This window comes from Tympanuchus pallidicinctus, unplaced genomic scaffold (assembly GCF_026119805.1).
Source record: "Tympanuchus pallidicinctus isolate F22 unplaced genomic scaffold, pur_lepc_1.0 scaffold8, whole genome shotgun sequence".
In the NCBI taxonomy this organism is placed as follows: domain Eukaryota; kingdom Metazoa; phylum Chordata; class Aves; order Galliformes; family Phasianidae; genus Tympanuchus; species Tympanuchus pallidicinctus.
Window position 1 is genome coordinate 10,856,272 of NW_026294802.1, and position 19,065 is coordinate 10,875,336.

A 19,065-nucleotide genomic window follows, 5' to 3' on the forward strand; every position below is an offset into this window, starting at 1 on the left:
TTTCTACTGAAAAGCCTCTCAGTGGGTTGAGGATGGAAATTTAGATGATCTTGTACAGACATGTTGACAGTGTTGCCAATACAGCTTATTCTAATATCTGTATTAGCAGTTCTAGTTGTAGTTTTGACATTCCAGTATGGTGCTGCCATTTACTAGCCTTCTTCAGCAGCTGACTGCACAGGTGATGTGCTGTATATGCTAAATAGTGCAGTGTACAACTTTGATTTCTTCCCCCTCATCTGCTAACTGGTCTGTCTCTGCAGGACACAGTGGAATATGCTAAATCGCAAACTGCAGTATATCGGTCAAAAATAGTCTTCTCTTTCTCCTACTTAATTAGGAGTGGCCAGCATGTGGCTTTTGAGCTGTTCAAATACATTTGCCAAGGCAGGGCTGCTTTCTTGGCTGTGGTCTGAAGGGAGTCAGCAGAAACTCCTCATGGAGACATTGCTGTAATTGCCTCGGGGACCCACACATGCAACTGATTAATGCCACCCGCATCCGGCAGTGGAGTAATGTAATGAGGCCTCTTGGGAATCACTGCCATCTCCCTCTGTTGAACACCTCCAGCAGCTCTTCCCACAGCCACCCAAAATATGGGGAAGTAGTTTTACAGTCCCCAGCTATACAAAGCTTTAGCATGTATTTTGTAAGTGTTCTAAGAGTCAGATGCAGGAGAGGTGGCTACTCTGGTGACAGCGTAATAAGGAAATGCCACAGCTTCAAACAATCCAGTATAATGAAACTTAAAATTACAACACTTTCTGTCTAAAAGGTACAGTCCTGTGTTTGTGGATCCATTCACCCCAGTTCTGTTATGCTCACTGTGTCCATCTGGGGCGACTAGAAACCATCTTGCCTAGTAGGTGTAAAAAGTAGAAGATGTAAAGATACACAGCTGGTCAAAGGGAACAGGGATCCTCACCATCTCCGCAGTGCAGATGGATAATATAAGGGCAAAGCAGGGAAAGCTATTTCTTAAGCAGAGCACAGATAATTCACTCCTTTAAGACAGGCAATAAATAAATACACATTAAGCAAATACTTATAAGCACAGTTTTCTTCCTCTTGGTTGGACAGCCTGTGACTACAGGGAGAAAATGCTGTTCTCTGTTTTCTTGCTTATCCTTATCCTCAGCACATCTTCTCCTTAGTGGGAGGTATTTGTCAAACTTGTTTGGATTCTACTTTCCAACTGTCACTGTGAACAGCTGGGAAATAGAGAGATTCTTCTTCTGCGTGTCTCTTTTTGTAAGTTCTCCAATTAGCTGCCCGCTCTGAGGCCAGACCATAGTATTCTTCTCCAGAAACTGGCAGGGTGGCTTGTGAACATTTGAAAGGGAAGGAGGCACCTTTCCAGTAATAAAGATACTTTTGCTCTCCTCCCTCAAAAGCTATTTGAATGACCGGGACTCAGAACAATTAACGCTGTTTTTTTATTTTGGTTTGTTTTATTTTTACTGTATAGCAACTTTCTCAGTTGTGAGGAAAATATTAGACAAATTCAATTTATTTCTCTGCCGCCAGATACACCTGCCAGTAGCTAGCTCTTCAGTATTTAAACCATAGGATCATTGTATGGTTAGGCTTGGAAGGGACCTTTAAGATCATGTAGTTCCAATCTCCCTGCTACAGGCAGGGACACCCCCTCCAGACCTGGTTGCTCAAAGCCCCATCCAGACTGGCCCTGAATATTTCCAGGGAGGGGGAAATGTTGTGACTCCTTTACAAAACTCCCTCTCATATTTTGGTTTGACTTTGGGCACTTGTTATATGATATTCTACCTTTAGTATCATAAAGGTTTTGGAGGGCTGCTCAATCATGCAATTTTATTTATGCTAAACAAGGATATGTGATACACAGATGCAGACACAGAATCATAGGGGTTGGAAGGGACCTCCAGAGAGCACTGAGTCCAACCCCCCTGCCAAAGCAGGTTCCCAGGTCACACAGGTAGGCGTCCAGGCAGGTCTTGAACATCTCCAGAGAAGGAGACTCCACCACCTCCCTGGGCAGCCTGTTCCAGTGCTCCGTCACCTCACTGTAAAGAAGTTCTTGCGCACATTTGTGTGGAACTTCCTATGCTGCAGTTTCCGGCCATTTCCCCTTGTCCTGTCTCCAACCAGCCCTTACTTTAAAATTAAGTACGTGATAAATAACTCTTCATTTTTCTCCTTTGTCGTAGTACCCTTTCAACAGCCCAACGTCAAGAATGGAGCCCTGTTTGATGAGCAGTACTCCAAGGCTGCATCCCACCCCAGTGACTCCTCGCTGGCCAGAGGTGCCGGCTGCGAACTCCTGCTACACGAGCCCCCCCATGCACTCTACAAGATACGGCAATTCTAGTGACATGTACACCCCTCTGACTACGCGCAGAAATTCTGAGTATGAGCACATGCAACACTTTCCCGGCTTCGCCTACATCAATGGGGAAGCCACCACAGGTTGGGCTAAATGAAAATGACTGGCACCAGTGAGGCCCGTATACTTAAAAGAGTTGTACAAACTTGATGTTATGTGGGACTTTACGCGGACGTTCCTGAAGGGAGGTGAAGATGGAAAAGATGCTGGGAAGATAAATGTAGTTCATAACGTGGGCAGATTGCAGACCAGTATGACTGAATGTTCCTGTAGCCGAAAAGCATTTCTGTGCTATTTTAGACATCTTTTTAGGCCAATCTGTGCCTTTTCTAATTCTGGCATGTGGGCCAACCCAGTGTGATGTCAATGTCGGTGAGCCATTGCCCCCCCTCTTATTGACAAATATTAATGAGTCTTAGTACTGGAATGGAATATATTTATGATTTGTGTTAAAGACAGGAAATTCACTCTCAGCAGAACTCTGACATCTGTTCTTCTTTTAAGCTTTCAGTGCATTTCTTAAAAACAATTCTGCCAAGTCGTCATTTGCTTGCATCACTTCTACCTGGCTCCTTAAAAGACATGTGTTGTGTAGATTTCAGTTTACAACCTAACTTTGTATGTTGATGCACCTTTCTGTTGATCCAGTAACTCTACAAAAGAGAAGAAAACACGTGTAGCATTGAATTATACACTGCCTTAATTTGACTATTATTGTATATGTATTTGTGTTAAGTTTGCACAATCTGGAAAAAAAAATCTAACTTCTCTGGTCAGTAATGACAACGTTAAGAATGGACTTGGGGACTGGGAAGATATTGGATTCAGAGCCACATATGTTAAATGTGATGATATGAAGCAACTATGTAAAAAAGACAATGCAAACACGAATATTCATTTGATTACCTATTGACAGATATGAAAATATTCCCTCAATTCCTTCATGTGGTGATAACTTCTACAAAAGCAAAATTCAAAGCTGTGCCTTTGAACTTATTCTGTACTGTGTATGTGTGGAAAAATGTATTGTATTTTGGGGAGAACTTTTCTTAGACATTTTCTGTCAGATTTGTAGCTATTTGTGAGTTTTTGTTAGATTTTATTAACATAGCTTTTTCTTCTGTATTATAAAATGCACCAAGCAACTGTGGTGGACTTATTACCCTATGGGTAAGAAATAAATAAATGGAGATACGACATCAGACATTTTAGCAATTGTTTTGTAAATAAAATCTTTGATAGCACTCAGTCTGATAATAACCACATTTATGCCTAAAATGGACATAAGTGTTTGTACAGTTGTGCAAGATATATGAGGGATTTTCATGCTCAAATAAAGTTCTTGAAATTGAATAGATACCATTTTAATTTACTTACATACAGAAGCTGCAAACCTTCAAAAAATCCTACAAGTGACAATGTATTTTTTTACCCAGCAAATGACTTGTGAACATGTATAACCAACTGCACGTGAGCAGTCCTCCACCTGTGCTTCCAGCTACAGGCCGCTCCATTCCATTTGCCAGGTGATGGCTTTATATTGTTTGGTTCATATCCTGCTACTGTTGCTCACCTAAGTCTGGATATCCACCCAGGCAGGTAAGATATTCTATTTTATTTTCTTTACTGTAACTTACAACAAACATGTTGCCACTGGAATACTGGAAATGGGAAATTTCATCTTCCTTAGATGAGCAAATAAAGTGGCAAGCTGGTCAGATATTGCGTATTCAATCAGTGTGTATGCTAGTGAGCATTTGGGATGTAAAGTAACTACAGGAATGAATTGGAAATCTTCAAGAATTGAGGGACAAAGAGTGTTCCAGATGAGGTTTAGCAACTGTTCAGTCTCTTAAACATTCAGTCAAGGTCCTGGTACGTTATCAGAAGCATAGCAGGAGCCTATCTCCACCTTTAGGTACCCGATGAAAATCTTGTTTCCTAAGTGTCACAGACCTTCTGAAATTCTCTTCGTGTAACCTGGTGTTATTACCTAATATACACTCACTCTTCACTTTCAGTAAGTGAGGGCAGGACAGAAGACATTGTTTCTAGGATCTATTTAATCTCATTCAAGCTACCTTCAGGCAAAACTATCCACACATGAAGAAGGTAAGTCACACTGGGAAGATTTAATAGCCTATCTTTAGCAGCTAGAGTTTTATTCTGCTTGAGACCAAAGTCCTTCTTTGCTTTTTTTTTTTTTTTTTTTTGAAGGTGCTTACATCAAAGCACTGATTCTGACCTATTAATTACTAACAAGCAAAGAAATAATTGCCTCATCAAGACTACGAGAAATGAATATGGAAAAGGCAGTCACTAGAATGAAAAAATGCACTTTATCTTCCTAATTGAATTCCGAATCTCTGCATAGCTTCACATCCAACAAACCCACCAGAATGCCTTCATTTAGTTCCTATCATTGGAACACTCCATTAATCTCCAGTTACCTGAAGGAATGCTGACCACAGCCTGCCATGCTCTCTCCAAGGACTGGATGCATTGACGAGACATTTGTGGGCAGGAGTTACCATGAACTCAAAAGCTGGAACTCAATTAACTCGCCTTGAAGAGCATCGGAGATGTCAGGGAGGTTGTTCAGGAAGGAGGATGGATACTGAACATGTGTCAGTACCAGAAACAATGCAGGATTTATGAGTGGAGAACTGTAACACCACGTGCAAAGTGGTGGGAAAGGGAATTCTGACCAACAGCAGCATCACAACGTTCTGTAATCAAGAAAAACCCACGGAACTGTCCTTTTCACCATCAATCAGAGCTTGGATTTTTAAATCTGCAAAAGGATCCCCGCAGTTTGTCTTTAAAAATATACGTATACTTTGGATGCCACAGGAGTCTGAACATATGCTTTCAGCTACCTTTGAACAATTTCCTAAGGAGGGCTTTGAAATTTAAACTGGACATTCATGTGGAGCAATATATAGATCACCGAGCACAGCTCTGCAAAGGTCACCATCACCATCTGTGTCAGCAGCTCTGCAAGGGAAAGTGGGCCCCCTCCTTGACCACTGCAGGTCAGAGCCCATCATATTAATATAAACCACCACAGCTTTCAGGTCACAGGGGTGTATACCAGGCTGTGAAGAGTGGTGGCTCAAGAGAGGACGATAGCCTCTGGATAGAATGGTTGGTTATGGGCAGGAATCTCTTAAATCATCCTAGTACAAATCGCCAAACCTCCTGAGTTGGAGACTGGAGACTGTAAATTAAGCCTTTCCCTTGACCATGGTTACTCAAACTGATGTTTCTTGCCTAGCCAAATATTTATGTGTAAAGGGAGTAAATATGCAAGGTGCAGATTTTTCTTTAGTTTTCATACCACATGCCAAGATATTCAAACTTGTTATCTCTTTCTCCTGCTTTCTTCCTTTCTATTTTTCTCCTTTTCTTTTTCCTTCCCATCCTTTCCTTTCCCTTCTTTTCCCTTTCCTTCCTTTTACTTTCCCTCTCCTCTCTTCTCTTCCTTCCTTCTTTCCTTTCCCTTCCTTTCTTACTTCCTTCCTCTTTCTTATTCTTTCTCTTTCTCTTTTTTCTTTTTTTCTTTGTTGGTTTTCTCTTTTCTCACGTTTTCCAACGTGTTCATGCATTATTTTATTTTTTCATAGTCCAAAATATAAGAAAATATATATGTAATAGATCCAATATAAGATGTATTATAGCATAACTAACACGTGTAACGTATCTGTATATTTATATAGCTATATACACACAAACATGTATGTATGCATATAAAAATCCACTACAATTCTTCAAGATTTTTCATTACCAGATAGAAAAAAGACTCAGCGGGGGAAGAGCAGTGAGAACTCCATTCACAGGCATGAATCCTGTTTTTGTCAGGCTACCTCTTGCTGCTAAGGTCACTACCCTTTGACAAAAATGGCCTCTGACCTCCCCAGCCTCACAATTCTGTTGTGACTGACCCTGAAACCCATGAAATTCAGGGGCAGACATTGCTTTGGAAGGTTTAGATAAAGCTGACTAACATGGGAAGGGCTCACGGTATGCACTCATTTGAAAAGGTCTGGCAGTTCTTTGGTAGAGGATGCAATTTATTCCATCCCCCTCTTTCACTGAAATCCTAATCCTTCATATGCTGCCTAAAGTGGAAACCAAAATGCAGCAATGATGAATAACAATGTGCCTTTAAAGGTTCAGTAACAGTTTTTTAGCCTTTATTTTTTTAGTTGTGGGCATTTTTTTTTTTAATTAGTAAAAAGATTCCAATTGACCATGTACAAATGAAATGAATATTTTACTATGCTGTGAAGTAAATCTAAGCAGGCTCATGCTTTGTAATAGAACAGTAAATCAAACAAGCAAAGGATTACTTTGACTAAGTTTCTTCCAGAAACTTCATTAATATATACACATGGTCTTGCTTCCAAAAAAAAAATAGATGCACACTTCAAACTGGATTTGAGCCACAAAGATCAGGGGACTGGAGCACATCCCCTATGAAGACAGGCTGAGGGTCAGCCTAGAGAAAAGAAAGCTGTGGGGTGACCTCATGGCAGCCTTTCAGTACCTAAAGGGAGCCTACAAACAGGAGGGGAATCAACTCTTTGAAAGGGTAGATAACAGCAGGACAGGGGGAAATGGTTTTAAGTTGAGGGAGGGAAGATTTAGGTTGGATGTCAGGAGGAAGTTCTTTACTGTGGGAGTGGTGAGGTGCTGGAACAGGCTGCCCAGAGAGGTTATGGCTGCCCCGTCCCTGGAGGTGTTCAAGGCCAGGTTGGATGGGGCCCTGGGCAGCCTGGTCTGGTATCAAACGGGGAGGTTGGTGACCCTGACTGTGGCAGGGGAGTTGGAGATTCATGATCCTTGAGGCCCCTTCCAACCCTGGCCATTCTGTGATTCTGTGATTTTGCTACTTTTTCAGTAGCAACTTCAGTATATTACTTTCATCTATCCAAACAGTGGATTTTGACAATAGGGCACTTTGACAATAGAAATAAGCCCATCTTCTTAACTTCTTAACGTTGCTCAAACCTGGAGTTTGTAGTGCTCTGTAGAGATGTAGCCAACCTGCGCGCAGACACTGCAGACTCTCACCCAGCGTGTGGTGTTGGCCCACTCTGCCCTCCCAGATCTCCAGAGCAAAACCCAACAGTGAAGAGACACTGGGATCTCAACCCCACACCTTCTGCTTTCTCACACCCACGTGAACACCCTGTAGAGAGTATGTCAAGCCCCCATGAGAGGACAGACAGGTGGTCTGGGGAAGGCAGTTGTGCTGTCTCACAGAAGGGACACGTGGGCCTGGTGGTGTGTGGGCCTACAAACCCCAGGGGGTGCACTGCCTTCATCCTCCAGCTCACGTGGGTTTTGTTTTGCTCTCAAATGTAATGATGAAGCCCCACTTCGGGGACCAGATGTAGACTTTGCCCTGCAATGGCCCAGGGACACTCAGCCTGTGGGCTCAGACTGGCAGCGGGCGCCATTTTGCACAGGGCAGGTGGGTAAAGGGGCCCTTCCACCCTCATGCAGAGAGGCTACCCTGCAGCCGTCGTGCACTGGAGCAGCCACCGCTGGGCATGGAGCAGGTGCAGCAAAGGCGCCATGAAATGCTCCTGCCTGAGAGAAGGCAGCTGCCTACACTGGGGCAGGTTGTTTGCTTTGTAGCACTGAAGGAGCAGATAGCACAGAGGCAGGCAGGATGAGGACAAGCCTAGCGAGGAGGCTGCGTGTCAGATTTTGTATCGCTGGATAACCGGGCGGCCTGCGGGTCTCCAACCCACACTCCATATCTCGCTCTACCGCCCTTCTCGCCAGGCGCCGTCGGGGCTGCCTGCGGCCTACAATACCCATCATGCCGCGCAGCAAGAAGCCCTCCGCGCACCGCAGCGCCGCCCCGCTTAGCATGCCGGGAGGCGTAGTCCTCTTCGGGGGGCCGGACGGGGCGAATAGGAAGGCAGCCAATAGGAGGGCGCTGGGGTGCGGGCGCCTCCTGCTAGCGGCCAATAGCGTTCGGGCACTGCCTGCCAGTCAGGACTGTTTCCACGGCGAGCGTCGCGTCGCGTCACATCGCGTAGCGTTACGTCACGTGGCGTCAGGGGGCGCGGGGCAGGAGGTCGGGTGCGGCGGCCGCCGGTGTCGGCGGCCATGGAGCTGGGCGCGGTGCTGGAGGCCGTGCAGGGGCACGGCGGAGCCGCCGAGGCCGCGGAGCGGGCCCTGCTGCGGTACAACGAGGAGGTAACGGGCTGAGGGTGGAGGAGAAGGGAGCCGGGCGGTGCCCGCCGCCACGCCCAGAGCTCTGCCCGGCGGAGCCGCTGTCTCGCTCTGCTTTTCCGCTGTGCGCGCAACACGAGGGCTGTCCTGCGGCCTGCCCGGCACGTAGCCCTCGGCGGAGGCTTGGGGGCAGCCCCGGAGTGCCTCCGCCCGACGCCGCGCTCCCCCGGTCCGTTCCCGCTGCTGTGCGGGGACTGAGCCGCCCTGTCGGCCTCCCACCCACCCGCTGCTGGCCCGGAGTTTGGCTCCGGGTGTGATCCGAACGCGGCCGTGTCCAGCTGGGTGTCTGCTGGAATTCAGGGCTTTGTTACAGGAACGAACGTTACGCTTTTTTGTTCAAGGTTCCCTGCGTGCGGCGGGGGGATTGGAGCTTGATGATCCTTGAGGTCTTTTCCAATCCAAGCCGTTCTGTGATTCTCTCATTCCCATTGCTGAGGTGAGGGGAAAAATCTGACGTGCATCATTGTATTGCTGGGTGAGGTCCAATGGTGGAGATGGCAGCATCCAAAGGGTGCTGCCTCTGACGGACTGTTACTCTGGAGTCTGCTGGGCTCATCTGATCTAGCTCTTAGACTTCTAAGGCACTGCAAGAGGCTCAGTTTAGGGAACCTTCGATCTCCTGTGTTTATTCTCTGAAGTGACCCTATGTTAAAAGCTGTTAGAAAGCATCTATGTGCACGCATCACTTCTTGTGCTTGCTGCACTGTGTTCTGTACCTTCACAGGAGCTTCCCCAAATGAGTTTTTGGGCTTAGGTGGAATTCTCAAAGACAGTGAGAGCTGGCACACTTCCTGCTCAGGGATTTCTGGCTTTTTAAACAGATTTCTGGAGTTGTGTGTGGCTCGGTGCTTCTTTTGAAGTGGATCTCAGCATGATGTTTCACCTTAATGTGTTTCTTGTTCAGAGTTTTGCCCTAACACTTCCTACATCTATGTATGTGCAATGTTAATGGCTAAGATAGATTGCTGGGGGGAGGGCAGCAAAGATTGGGCATAGTACTCCAGCTTCCAGGTCTTCCTTCTGTTTCTTAGTCTTCTTAAGCAATAAACTATGCTTTCACTGAGGAGGACTGGTAAATGTAGTTTTAAGGTACAGGGGGCTATAGAAAAGCCAAGAGAACTCAATAGGGAAGCACCTCTGGCCCATTTGCAGTTATTTCAAATTTCTGTTCCTTCTCTTATTATTCCACTCTTGTTAATCTTCTCTTGGTTAACTGCTCATCAGTCCTTGTTAGCTGCCCTTGGTTGGTGTCTTCCTAAACTTCTGTGGTTCACTGGTGGTGTTGGGAGCCTCGTGCCAAAAAGGAACTTATTTAGAGCTGAAGCACCTCTCCTACAAAGACAGTCTGAGGGAGCTGGGCTTATTCAGCCTGGAGAAGAGAGGGCTGCAGAAAGACCTCTTTGTAGCCTTCCAGTATTTAAAAGAGGACTATAAAAAAGGACAGTAATCAACTTTTCACTTGGGTAGATTGTGATAGGACAAGGGGGAATGGTTTTAAGCTTAAGGAGGAAAGATTTAGGTTGGATGTCAGGGAGAAGTTCTTTCCTGTGGGAGTGGTGAGGTGCTGGAACAGGCTGCCCAGAGAGGCTGTGGATGCCCCGTCCCTGGAGGTGTTCAAGGCCAGGTTGGATGAGATCCTGGTCAGGCTGGTCTATATTAGATAGGGAGGTTGGTAGCCCTGTTTGTGGCTGGGAGGGTTGGAGCTTGATCCTTGGGGTCCCTTCCAATTCAAACCATTCAATGATTCCTGCCACCTTTTGCTTAGAAGTTCTTCAATGTCATTAATTCTTATTATTGCTGTTGTGCACCAGCATCGAGGTAACTGAAGCTGTTGGTTGGAGACACTTGAAAAGCCTTTGCTGTTGGGTGGAGTGTGAAAAGCACGCTGATGTGGCTGCTCTCTTTAGCTGAGACTGGTTTTAATCAAACCTTTAAAGTTTTGTATCTTGACACTGATGTTCATGCATAACAAATGTAATTTCTTTTTTAAACAGAATCGAGCCGTTTTCAGATTTGATCCAGCAGATGAAGATAAAAGAAAGGTAAGTAAAATAGGCTGTTGAATCCATTCATGCTCTTAGAAGTACAACAAAGGGAAACAAAAACTCCAACAATCATCTCTGTCTCAAATGAAGTAGTAATGGAGAAGCCCATAAGGGATTTCCTGGAGTCCACGTTTGGTGGAAGAAAAATAAAGATACAAAAATTTTTCAAGACATTTTTGTTTTCTCTCCTTTCAGCAGGTAGCAGTATCCCAGTATTTCTTGCCTACGTTAGATAGTTGAGTAGTAGGTGTTGAGATAAAGGGATAAATGTAGAGCTGTGAAACTGTAAGGGAGACAGTGCTGCAGAAGAGTGTTCCTCCAAGGGAAGCTGTCATCATCAGATCACATGCTGAGTGTGTGAGGCTGCCTAGGTGGGAAATGTTTGTTTTGTAGCTTGGAGCTGTGCTGGTTTGTGAGGGCCTAACATGTCAGCTCCCATGAGATTCACTCGCATCTTTGTGTTTAAGACATCAGCTGCCCTTGACTGCCACCCCCTGTTATCTTCATGACATAATATGTAATGACAAACCATGAGCATTGCGTGCAGCAATCCTAGCTTACGGTTCTTAATGGCACAGATGACTTGTGCCCAAGAATCAACTCAAACTAAAAGAAGGCCTTCAAGTGTGTGGTTCAACAAAAAGCAGTACTGAACTACGGTATGTGCTGCTGTTGTCTCTCGTAAATCAAAGTAAAACAAGAACAGATGTTGTGTAGAAGTCTTCCCCGCAGTGTTCCTGTAGGACAGGTTTGTTTCACAAACCTGGGAGCTCCCTGACGGTATCCTTTCATGCTTTCTTCTCTGTATTTCAGAGAACAGCTATTGTGGACTTAATGAGATGTCATATTTTTTTCACTGTTGGTTTGTGTCACTGTCTTGGTTTGGATTTAGATCTGTGTTAAAAAGCAAAGTTATGGTATTATTTTTGTGGGCAACACCTACTTTTGGAAGTTTTAATCAATATTGAATGCTATAGTTGAGCGATAGCCAGTATGACAAAACTATCAAGCCTATGTGTTTGTAAGCTGAGTGTTGTACAGGTAGACATAAAGGCCAGTAATGTTTTATTCAGTGCCCTAAGCCTGTTGCTGTAGTTGGTTATGGTTTCTAGCTTGATAAGAAGTATTTTGAAAGCACTTGATAGAATTTTAACTTAAATCGGCTAAACGCCTGCATGTTTTGGGGGCAAACTGTTCTTTCTTTGACATTAGTTTAAGGCTCAACAGAGGTCATCAAGGAATATTCAAGATAGTAAATGGGCTCAACAGTTCTGTACTAAAAAATGGTTGGTTTTTTTGCATAAGTTTGTTTCTGTACTGTTACTTTCTTAATTAAAAGTGTCTTTAACGAGGTGCATTAGGGCAGCTTTTGCTTGTCCATGCATGGTAATGAAAAGCTGCATTAGTTGTGTCGTTTTGTTCTTGAATCCACCCTCGTCATTCTCTAAGAAGTAGATGATAAAAAAACCCATCTGGTTCCAGCTGAAATAGAGTTATAGGACACCAGTGCTTTGGTTGGGTGCCCCATTCAGTGGGGCAGAGCCAGGGCAGGTGGCCTGAATTAGGCAGGCAATCGTTCCACACCTTGGGACATCAAGGAGAAGGCTGTAAAGCTGTGGTGCGTTGGCTGGGGACGTGGCTGGTGCTTGGGGGCTGCTGGAGGTTGGTTGGCAGACAGTGAGGCACCGTGTTGCTGGTGGGCAGGCAGTTGTGTTGTTGTTGGCTGTTGGTTGATGGGTGGTAAGTGCATTGCAGCTATATAATCATAGCATTTCTATTTCCATTTTCCTTTTCTGCTTTAGTAAATGGCTTCTATCTCAACCCATGAGTTCTATTTTGTTTCTAATTCTCTCCCCCATCCCACCTGGGGGTGTGAGTGGATGAATGGCAGTGTGGTGTTCAGCTACCTGCTGGGCTAAACCACAGCAGAGACCTTTGAAGAGATGCCACTGAAAAACTCTATGGTTCTAAAGCCTCAGAAAACATACATGCAATTATTAAATGTTTGGCTTTACTCAAAGCTGACCTTTCTGACCTTTAGTAATGTGGGTGACTTTACTTTTAAATCTGTGGAATGCAGGAGGGATCTTGATCTCCTAATGTGTTTGTCTTCATTCTTCATCACCCCTTCCACCTTATTTTGCAATGAGGAGGAGAGTATGTCTAGGTTGAGAAAGTGGTAACGAGGGAACAACAGGAATTAAGAGATCATTAATATTAATTATTAAAACCATTGCAGCAGAGGAGAGTTTAGAGGAAGAGTCACAATCCATACTGAAGTCAGAATATTGAAACAGTGATGTAGTGCATATTTGATTTTTTTTTTTTTTCCTCTGCCTCATCACGCAGCTCAGCTGTGATTTTAAGCTTTTAAGGTTGTCTGTAGTGTAGTTGTATACAGTGTGGGTGCACCTGAGATTTATGCTGTTTCATAGTTGATGCTGTTAGAGAAAGAACGCCCCACATGCAGTGATATGCTGTGAAATATGAAAGAGTGAGGTCAGAATTACGACTTGATTACAGAGACTGGATGGGTCAGCCAGCAAAAGTTTTGTTTGGCTGTGCAGTTGTGACATGGCTGTTGAATCTGATCCTTTAGGCTATACGTTGGTTAAATTGGCAGCCAGTTTGTGATGCTGAGCTCCTGCAGGAAAGTGGGTTGTCCCTTTTTGAGGGTAGAATGAGGCAAGGCTGTTATGGTTGATGAGCAAATCCATCTGGACATAGCCGCTGGGCACTACAAGCTTGTGTTCTACTATCTTGTATTGATAGAAGCTGTCCTGGTTGTGTTTTGTTTAATGATTATGTCTCTGTGTTGGCCTGTGCTATAAGCTCCAGCAGGTATATTTCTGGAAACCTGGGGAGGAGTCTCAGGCCTGGTGTGTGTGTGGTACAGCAGGCATCCTGGGTGACTGCTGCTTGGCCTCATACAAAAAGGAAAGTTTTCCTTAGAACCACCTCCTCTTCATTTAAATAGTGGAGCAAATAGGATTGGCTTTGTTCTGTCATTTCTACCTTGACAGGCCCAACTCCTGCTTGTGGAGTAGTAGCTTTCTTGTGCTCTTTGCAGACCTACAGTGGCAAGAGAATCACAGGGTTGTGGCCTGGAAACTTCTGGCAGCACTGACTTCCTGCTTAACCAGGGCATGCAGCTGGAAGGAGCTAAGCGTCGTTTCACTGGACGATGGAACAGGGTTAATCTGTCCAAGGTGGTAAGCAAGGCTGGCTTTTAAATTGGTTAAAGATGCTGAATTTGAGAGGGGAAAAAAGAAAAAGCAAGCAGCAGCCAAATGTAAGAGCATTATTCATGAGCTATATTCTTACCTGAAATTATAGGGCATTTATGTATTTCCTCTTACATTTTGTCTGCTTCACCACTGGTGTTACTTGAAGCACTTGGTTTTCGCATTACAAAAACAGGATGGAAATGTTGATAATCAGTTTGACAGCTCTTCTCCTGTTGTTGTGTTGTTGGGTCAGCCTTGTGACATACAAATCTCAGGTCGGAATATCTCTGTGTGTTCATAACTTATTGCTCAGGTTGAGTTTGAGCATAATAGATCTGAAACTGAAGCCTTCTGTAGTGGACAAAAATTTCCTGAACAGTCTCCTCACACTGCTGAAGGTTTTAAAGGTGTCGGAGTCGATGATGCTAAATCCACAACTGTGCTGTGGGACTCTCCCTGCTGCTTAAATTCACGATGTTGAGAGATTCCTTAAGGCTGGGGCTGTACTGCATTTGAACTTTGGAAGGATGGAAGCGGTGAAGTATGTTGATGTAGCAAGATGCTGTCATATGTAATATAAAAAACCAACCTTGTTGATAGACAGTATTGTTGGCACTCTGACACTTCTGGGAGGTCTGAAGGATCCTGCAGGCACAAAGACAAATGGAGCTGCTTTGCTCCCAGTAACTTCAGTGCAAGCTTTTAAAGTTTGCTGGTGAGATTCCTATAAAAATATTAAGCTTAGGCTCTCTTGTGGGTGTGCTGTGGTATCTCCGTATTAATTGTTCTGACTTCTCTGAAATCTCTTAAGGGAGCACCAGTCTGTAAGGAAAAAGTTACAAAGTGTCCTTTATTAGTGATAAGGATTTGTTCCAATTCCTTCTGGTTCTGCCTTGTCCCACTCAGCATTCTTCTCTTTTTAACTTGTCTTACGTTTTATGTTAGGCCAGTGAAACTCATCTCTCCTTTAAAACCCTTCTTTAACTACCGGATTACAGCTGAACAGGGCTTTCCCTCTCCCTTTTCGAGAGGGAGAAAAGCAGGGCTGTATGAGTGCATCTTTGTCAAATTTCACCTCGCCTCTCTGTGACAGATGAAGGACACACCTGGTTTGGTTCTTGACAGCACCATTTATAGCGTACGCTCCTGACCTTACTTATCTGACCTTACTTATGGAGTGCCACCCAGCTGGGCTCAAATGCTCAGTCCTGCAACTTAAGCCTCTGTCAAAGAGGCCAACCTCCTGCTGTCAGCACAGGCTGAACGATGAGATTTCGAAGTGAAGCTGACTGAATTCCCAAGGAGTATAAGTGTACACTCTCCCCTACAGGAGTCTTATCGGCAAAGGCCAGGCAAAAATTGGTATGGCCTTCTCAGAGAAGGTTATCTAGATCTCTCTTCATTCAGCACATTTGGATTTAAGCATTAGATGATACTGTCCTGGCTTCCTAAGAAAATGAAACATGGAATCATTTCAGATACACTTAAGCTTACTTTCTTAATGCCTTGGATGACTGACTCTGAAACATAATGGCAAAATAAAATGATTAACTTATTATTTTAATGTTGCTTCTCTTAGCAGAAATGATCAGCCAACTTCTTAGTAAGCAGTTCCTTGCTATGCCTCTCTGATCCTGAAATCTTAGCTCTGATTTGCCAAAAGCATCATTTCTCTACAATGCTTTTTTTTAGTAGTCTAGTGAAAATTTAACAGAAAAAAACCATAAAATAATTTTGTGTCACGTGAGAAACACTTTTGTTTTAAAGGAAACTTCTGAATAACAAGGAGAGCTACACAGACCTACAGCTTTGAAAACTCACATCCAGTTTGTCATAGTTCTTGCTAATGTTTTTTATCTGCATGTGTAGATGTGCTGTGAATCTTCATGCTTATAGCAACATAGGAGATAAGTATGAGGAACAGACAGCAGTTCAAATGAGGTTAGCAATAGCAGAGCTGTGTGACTGGTTGAATAGGTGCATTTGCTTGGGAACATCTTTGTCACCAAATAGCTGCAGAAGTAGGTTGAATTATGTGCTTCTATTGAGCTTCAGAGAGAACTTAAACTGAGATTTGAAAATTATGAAAACCATGTTTCGGAAGATGAAGGTGAGCTAGAATGATTCCAACCAGTGCAGGACGAGGAAAGTGTGACTTGGTGCCACATGCCATGTATTTAGGAAAATGGGAACATCGTGTGCTCTGACCTCATAATCTTTGTTAAAGCCAAAGGCATTGCAGCTTCTGGTTCACCAGTGCTAAGGCAGTAAGCATACGCTCACTGTAGTGTCTGTCACTTTTATTTCTCAGCTCTCAAAGAGGGGTGAGGAGGACTAATTCCATTCTGTGTCCTTAAAAAACTAACATTGTTTTGTTTTTAAGCTCAAGTATGGTTAACAAAAAAAAAAGAACAAAATACATCTGCTGTGCTCATGTTGCTCCGCGTGTGGTATTGCTCCTGTTCTGTCAAGGTGGTTGTGTTTATACCTTGGAATACACAAAGAAGTCCTAAGAACACTTCACCTGAAAATAAGTGAAGATGTTATAAAATCAGACACGTTTCCTGTGTTCTGCTACTGTAGAATTTTAATTCTTGATGGACTCTTCTGGCACTTCTCTTAGGAATATGCACTGCTGCTAAGGAAAGTGGAAAATGGAAAGAAGAAACATACTTTTTTTTCCTTGCTTTAAATGTGAGTGATAAGCATAACTCTTCTGGTACTTACAGAATCCATGGCAAACTACAAAATAAAAGTGTAGAAAATAAGAATTGAGAGCATTACATTTCTGTGGTGTTTAGCAGAGCTCTCATTCACCTTTGAATTGCAGCTTCTCTAGGATTGAATAATCTCTGTCTAAATTAAATTTTTAATTCAGTAAAGCAGTACTGTTTGCTTGGATTTGGGTACTTCCTGGATGGAAAGCGTGTTGCTTTGTTTCTATTTTAATCCAAAGGCACGGTGAGAGAAGAGAATGATTTGCCAGAGGGGAAGAAGCAAAGGAGAATAGTTGAAAATAGTTGAATTTTCTCATTAACACATTATTGATACTGAAAAGCTACAGTAAATTTGTCTGACGTAGTGGCATCAAAGTGGCCATAGGTCGAGTGTACTTTATAGATGTCTGCTTCAAAGACAAAGAGGAGATGAAAAAGGACCTCACATCCAGGCACCATTGGACCAAAGAGCAAAACTGTGAAGTGCTCAAATTTTCATTAACATCTATTGTTGCCAACTGAGATCAAGCCAGGAAAATATAAGCACCCAATGAGAAGTACCTCTGCTGAACAGTGATTGCTTTAAAAAATATAATTTGACTTAGCCTGTAAACAGAAATGGTGATGTGGAAGTAAAGCAATGATACTTCTTTGGCCAAAGCCACATACCAGGTGTATGGCTGAGCAAGGAAGAAAATGCAGATCTCCTGCATCTCATGGTGTTGCTTTCTGTGTAGGACCGCGTTACTTCTTAAAGCATTTATGCTGTCGGGAGAAAGGAGCAGAATGGATGAATGCTTGTCAAGGCCAGATGACCAATGGCTGTTTCTGGGCTTTGTATTTCAACACTCAGTAAAATTCTGAAATGTGTAAATATTACTTATGCTGCAGCATGGATGAAAGGAGTTCTATGTATTGCTCTTTCTTCACCTCACCATTAGCCCGAAAGCTGAGAACTCTTGAGTTTTAGAGAAGTGAATTTATTTTATAACTGTAAAAAAAAAAAAAGTTTGAAAAGACTGAAAACTACCTTGTTTATGTGTAGATGAGCAAATCACAGCTTGTGAAAGTTGCAGCTACATTCTGGGAGCAAAAGTTAAACTTGTAGTTTAATGGATAGCAGCAAGCCCCTGAAACATGGGCAGTTGTAATATATTATGGGAAGGGGAGGGGGTGCCTTACTGATTGGATTCGTTCACTTGCTTTCGTTTTAAACCAAGTAAATAACATTTGTGCCCATTAGGTTATGCCATGCTAATGTGAAAGAGGTGAGGGAAGGGGAAAAGCACCATCTGAAGAAAATGAAAAGGGTGATTGTGCTCTCTCCTTTTCTGTTTCTCATATCTGCACAATCTTTACACCATCAAGAAAGCAGAAACTGTGGTATGTGGCTTTTGGTTTTGGTTGTCTCCAAGGCAATTCAGTGATAGAGTGAGTTTTGTTCCCTTGCTTCAGAAGTTACTGTGAATAATTCTTCAACCAGTTTCAGATCCTCTAAGTTTTCCAAAACTCCAGTTGGCACTTGGGATCCTGATACCAAAAGCAGTGCAAGCAAGAAGCTGTATGCTGGTTCCTTTAAAATTGCTCTTGGTAGCTTGCTAGAGTCTAACTCTGGAGAATTCTTAAGATTTCTACTCCACAAGTCTTAGATCTTATATGTATATATATATATAGACCATATATATATATATAAGATCTATATCTATATTTATATCTATATCTATCTATATAATATATGTACATATCTATTTTTTATATATATATATATGTTCTTATATATAAAATAAATAAAATTTAAGATCTAAGATATATATATATGTACACACTTGTTCCAAAGTGTGGCATGGTTTAGTTATTAATGTAGTATGCATAGAAGTCTTGCTTTTAAAAAGAACCTCTATCCTTGCTTATATCATGGAATCTTTTATACAGCCAAAGCTTCAGGAAGATGTAGGGAATGAAGTAACATACAAACATTCAGATTTTTTTTTTCCCCAACTTTTAAGTTCGTTGCTAAATAACAAAACATCACTTTTGTTTTCAGTTCAGTATCTATCTTTCAGTTTTTTTATCAGTTCAGTATCTATCTTTGTTACAATTAATCCCATAGTTGAAATTAATCATAGGTAAGAATCTTCTACTGCTGAGTTTCACAAAGGTTTGAAGTCATAAGGTGATGGTTTTTGTAACCTTTACTTAAATTGCAAGGATAGCCTTCAAACGTATGGAGGGAGGTAAGGCTTCCATGTCCATGGTGAGTTGGTGAGAGTTTGGTTCCCTTTGGGATCCCTCCCACAGCGCTTCTGACATTTTGTGGTGATGCTTCCCTAGCAGCAGGTGGGCACAACTTAACTAACGAGAGGAACTAGAAGCTCCCTTTAATTTCAAAGACTGTTGATCTGGATCACCTCGTTTGTGCATTGATCCCTGTTATTTGAAGTCCCATCAGAAACCTTCAGTTG

General features: G+C 43.1%; 2 protein-coding genes across 4 annotated transcripts in view; both read left to right on the forward strand.

The window, feature by feature from the left end:
• Nucleotides 1–3,675, forward strand: part of RFX4 (regulatory factor X4) — a 91,943-nt gene extending 88,268 nt beyond the window's left edge. Inside the window, exon 18 of the mRNA XM_052668593.1 lies at nt 2,187–3,675. Within this exon, the coding sequence (XP_052524553.1) occupies nt 2,187–2,459 (273 nt within the window). The 3' untranslated portion in view covers nt 2,460–3,675. The remainder of the gene's footprint in view (nt 1–2,186) is intronic.
• A 4,758-nt stretch (nt 3,676–8,433) lies between these two features.
• The window catches only part of RIC8B (RIC8 guanine nucleotide exchange factor B), a 34,052-nt gene continuing 23,420 nt past the window's right edge, over nt 8,434–19,065 (forward strand). Inside the window, exons 1-2 of one of the 3 annotated variants that reach the window (XM_052668598.1) lie at nt 8,434–8,578; nt 10,609–10,656. In XM_052668598.1, coding sequence (XP_052524558.1) covers nt 8,489–8,578; nt 10,609–10,656 — 138 coding nt within the window. In that variant the 5' untranslated portion in view covers nt 8,434–8,488. Of the gene's footprint in view, nt 8,579–10,608; nt 10,657–13,729; nt 13,872–17,846; nt 17,987–19,065 lie in introns of those variants that run through there. The other 2 variants (XM_052668599.1, XM_052668597.1) reach the window with 2 other exon arrangements.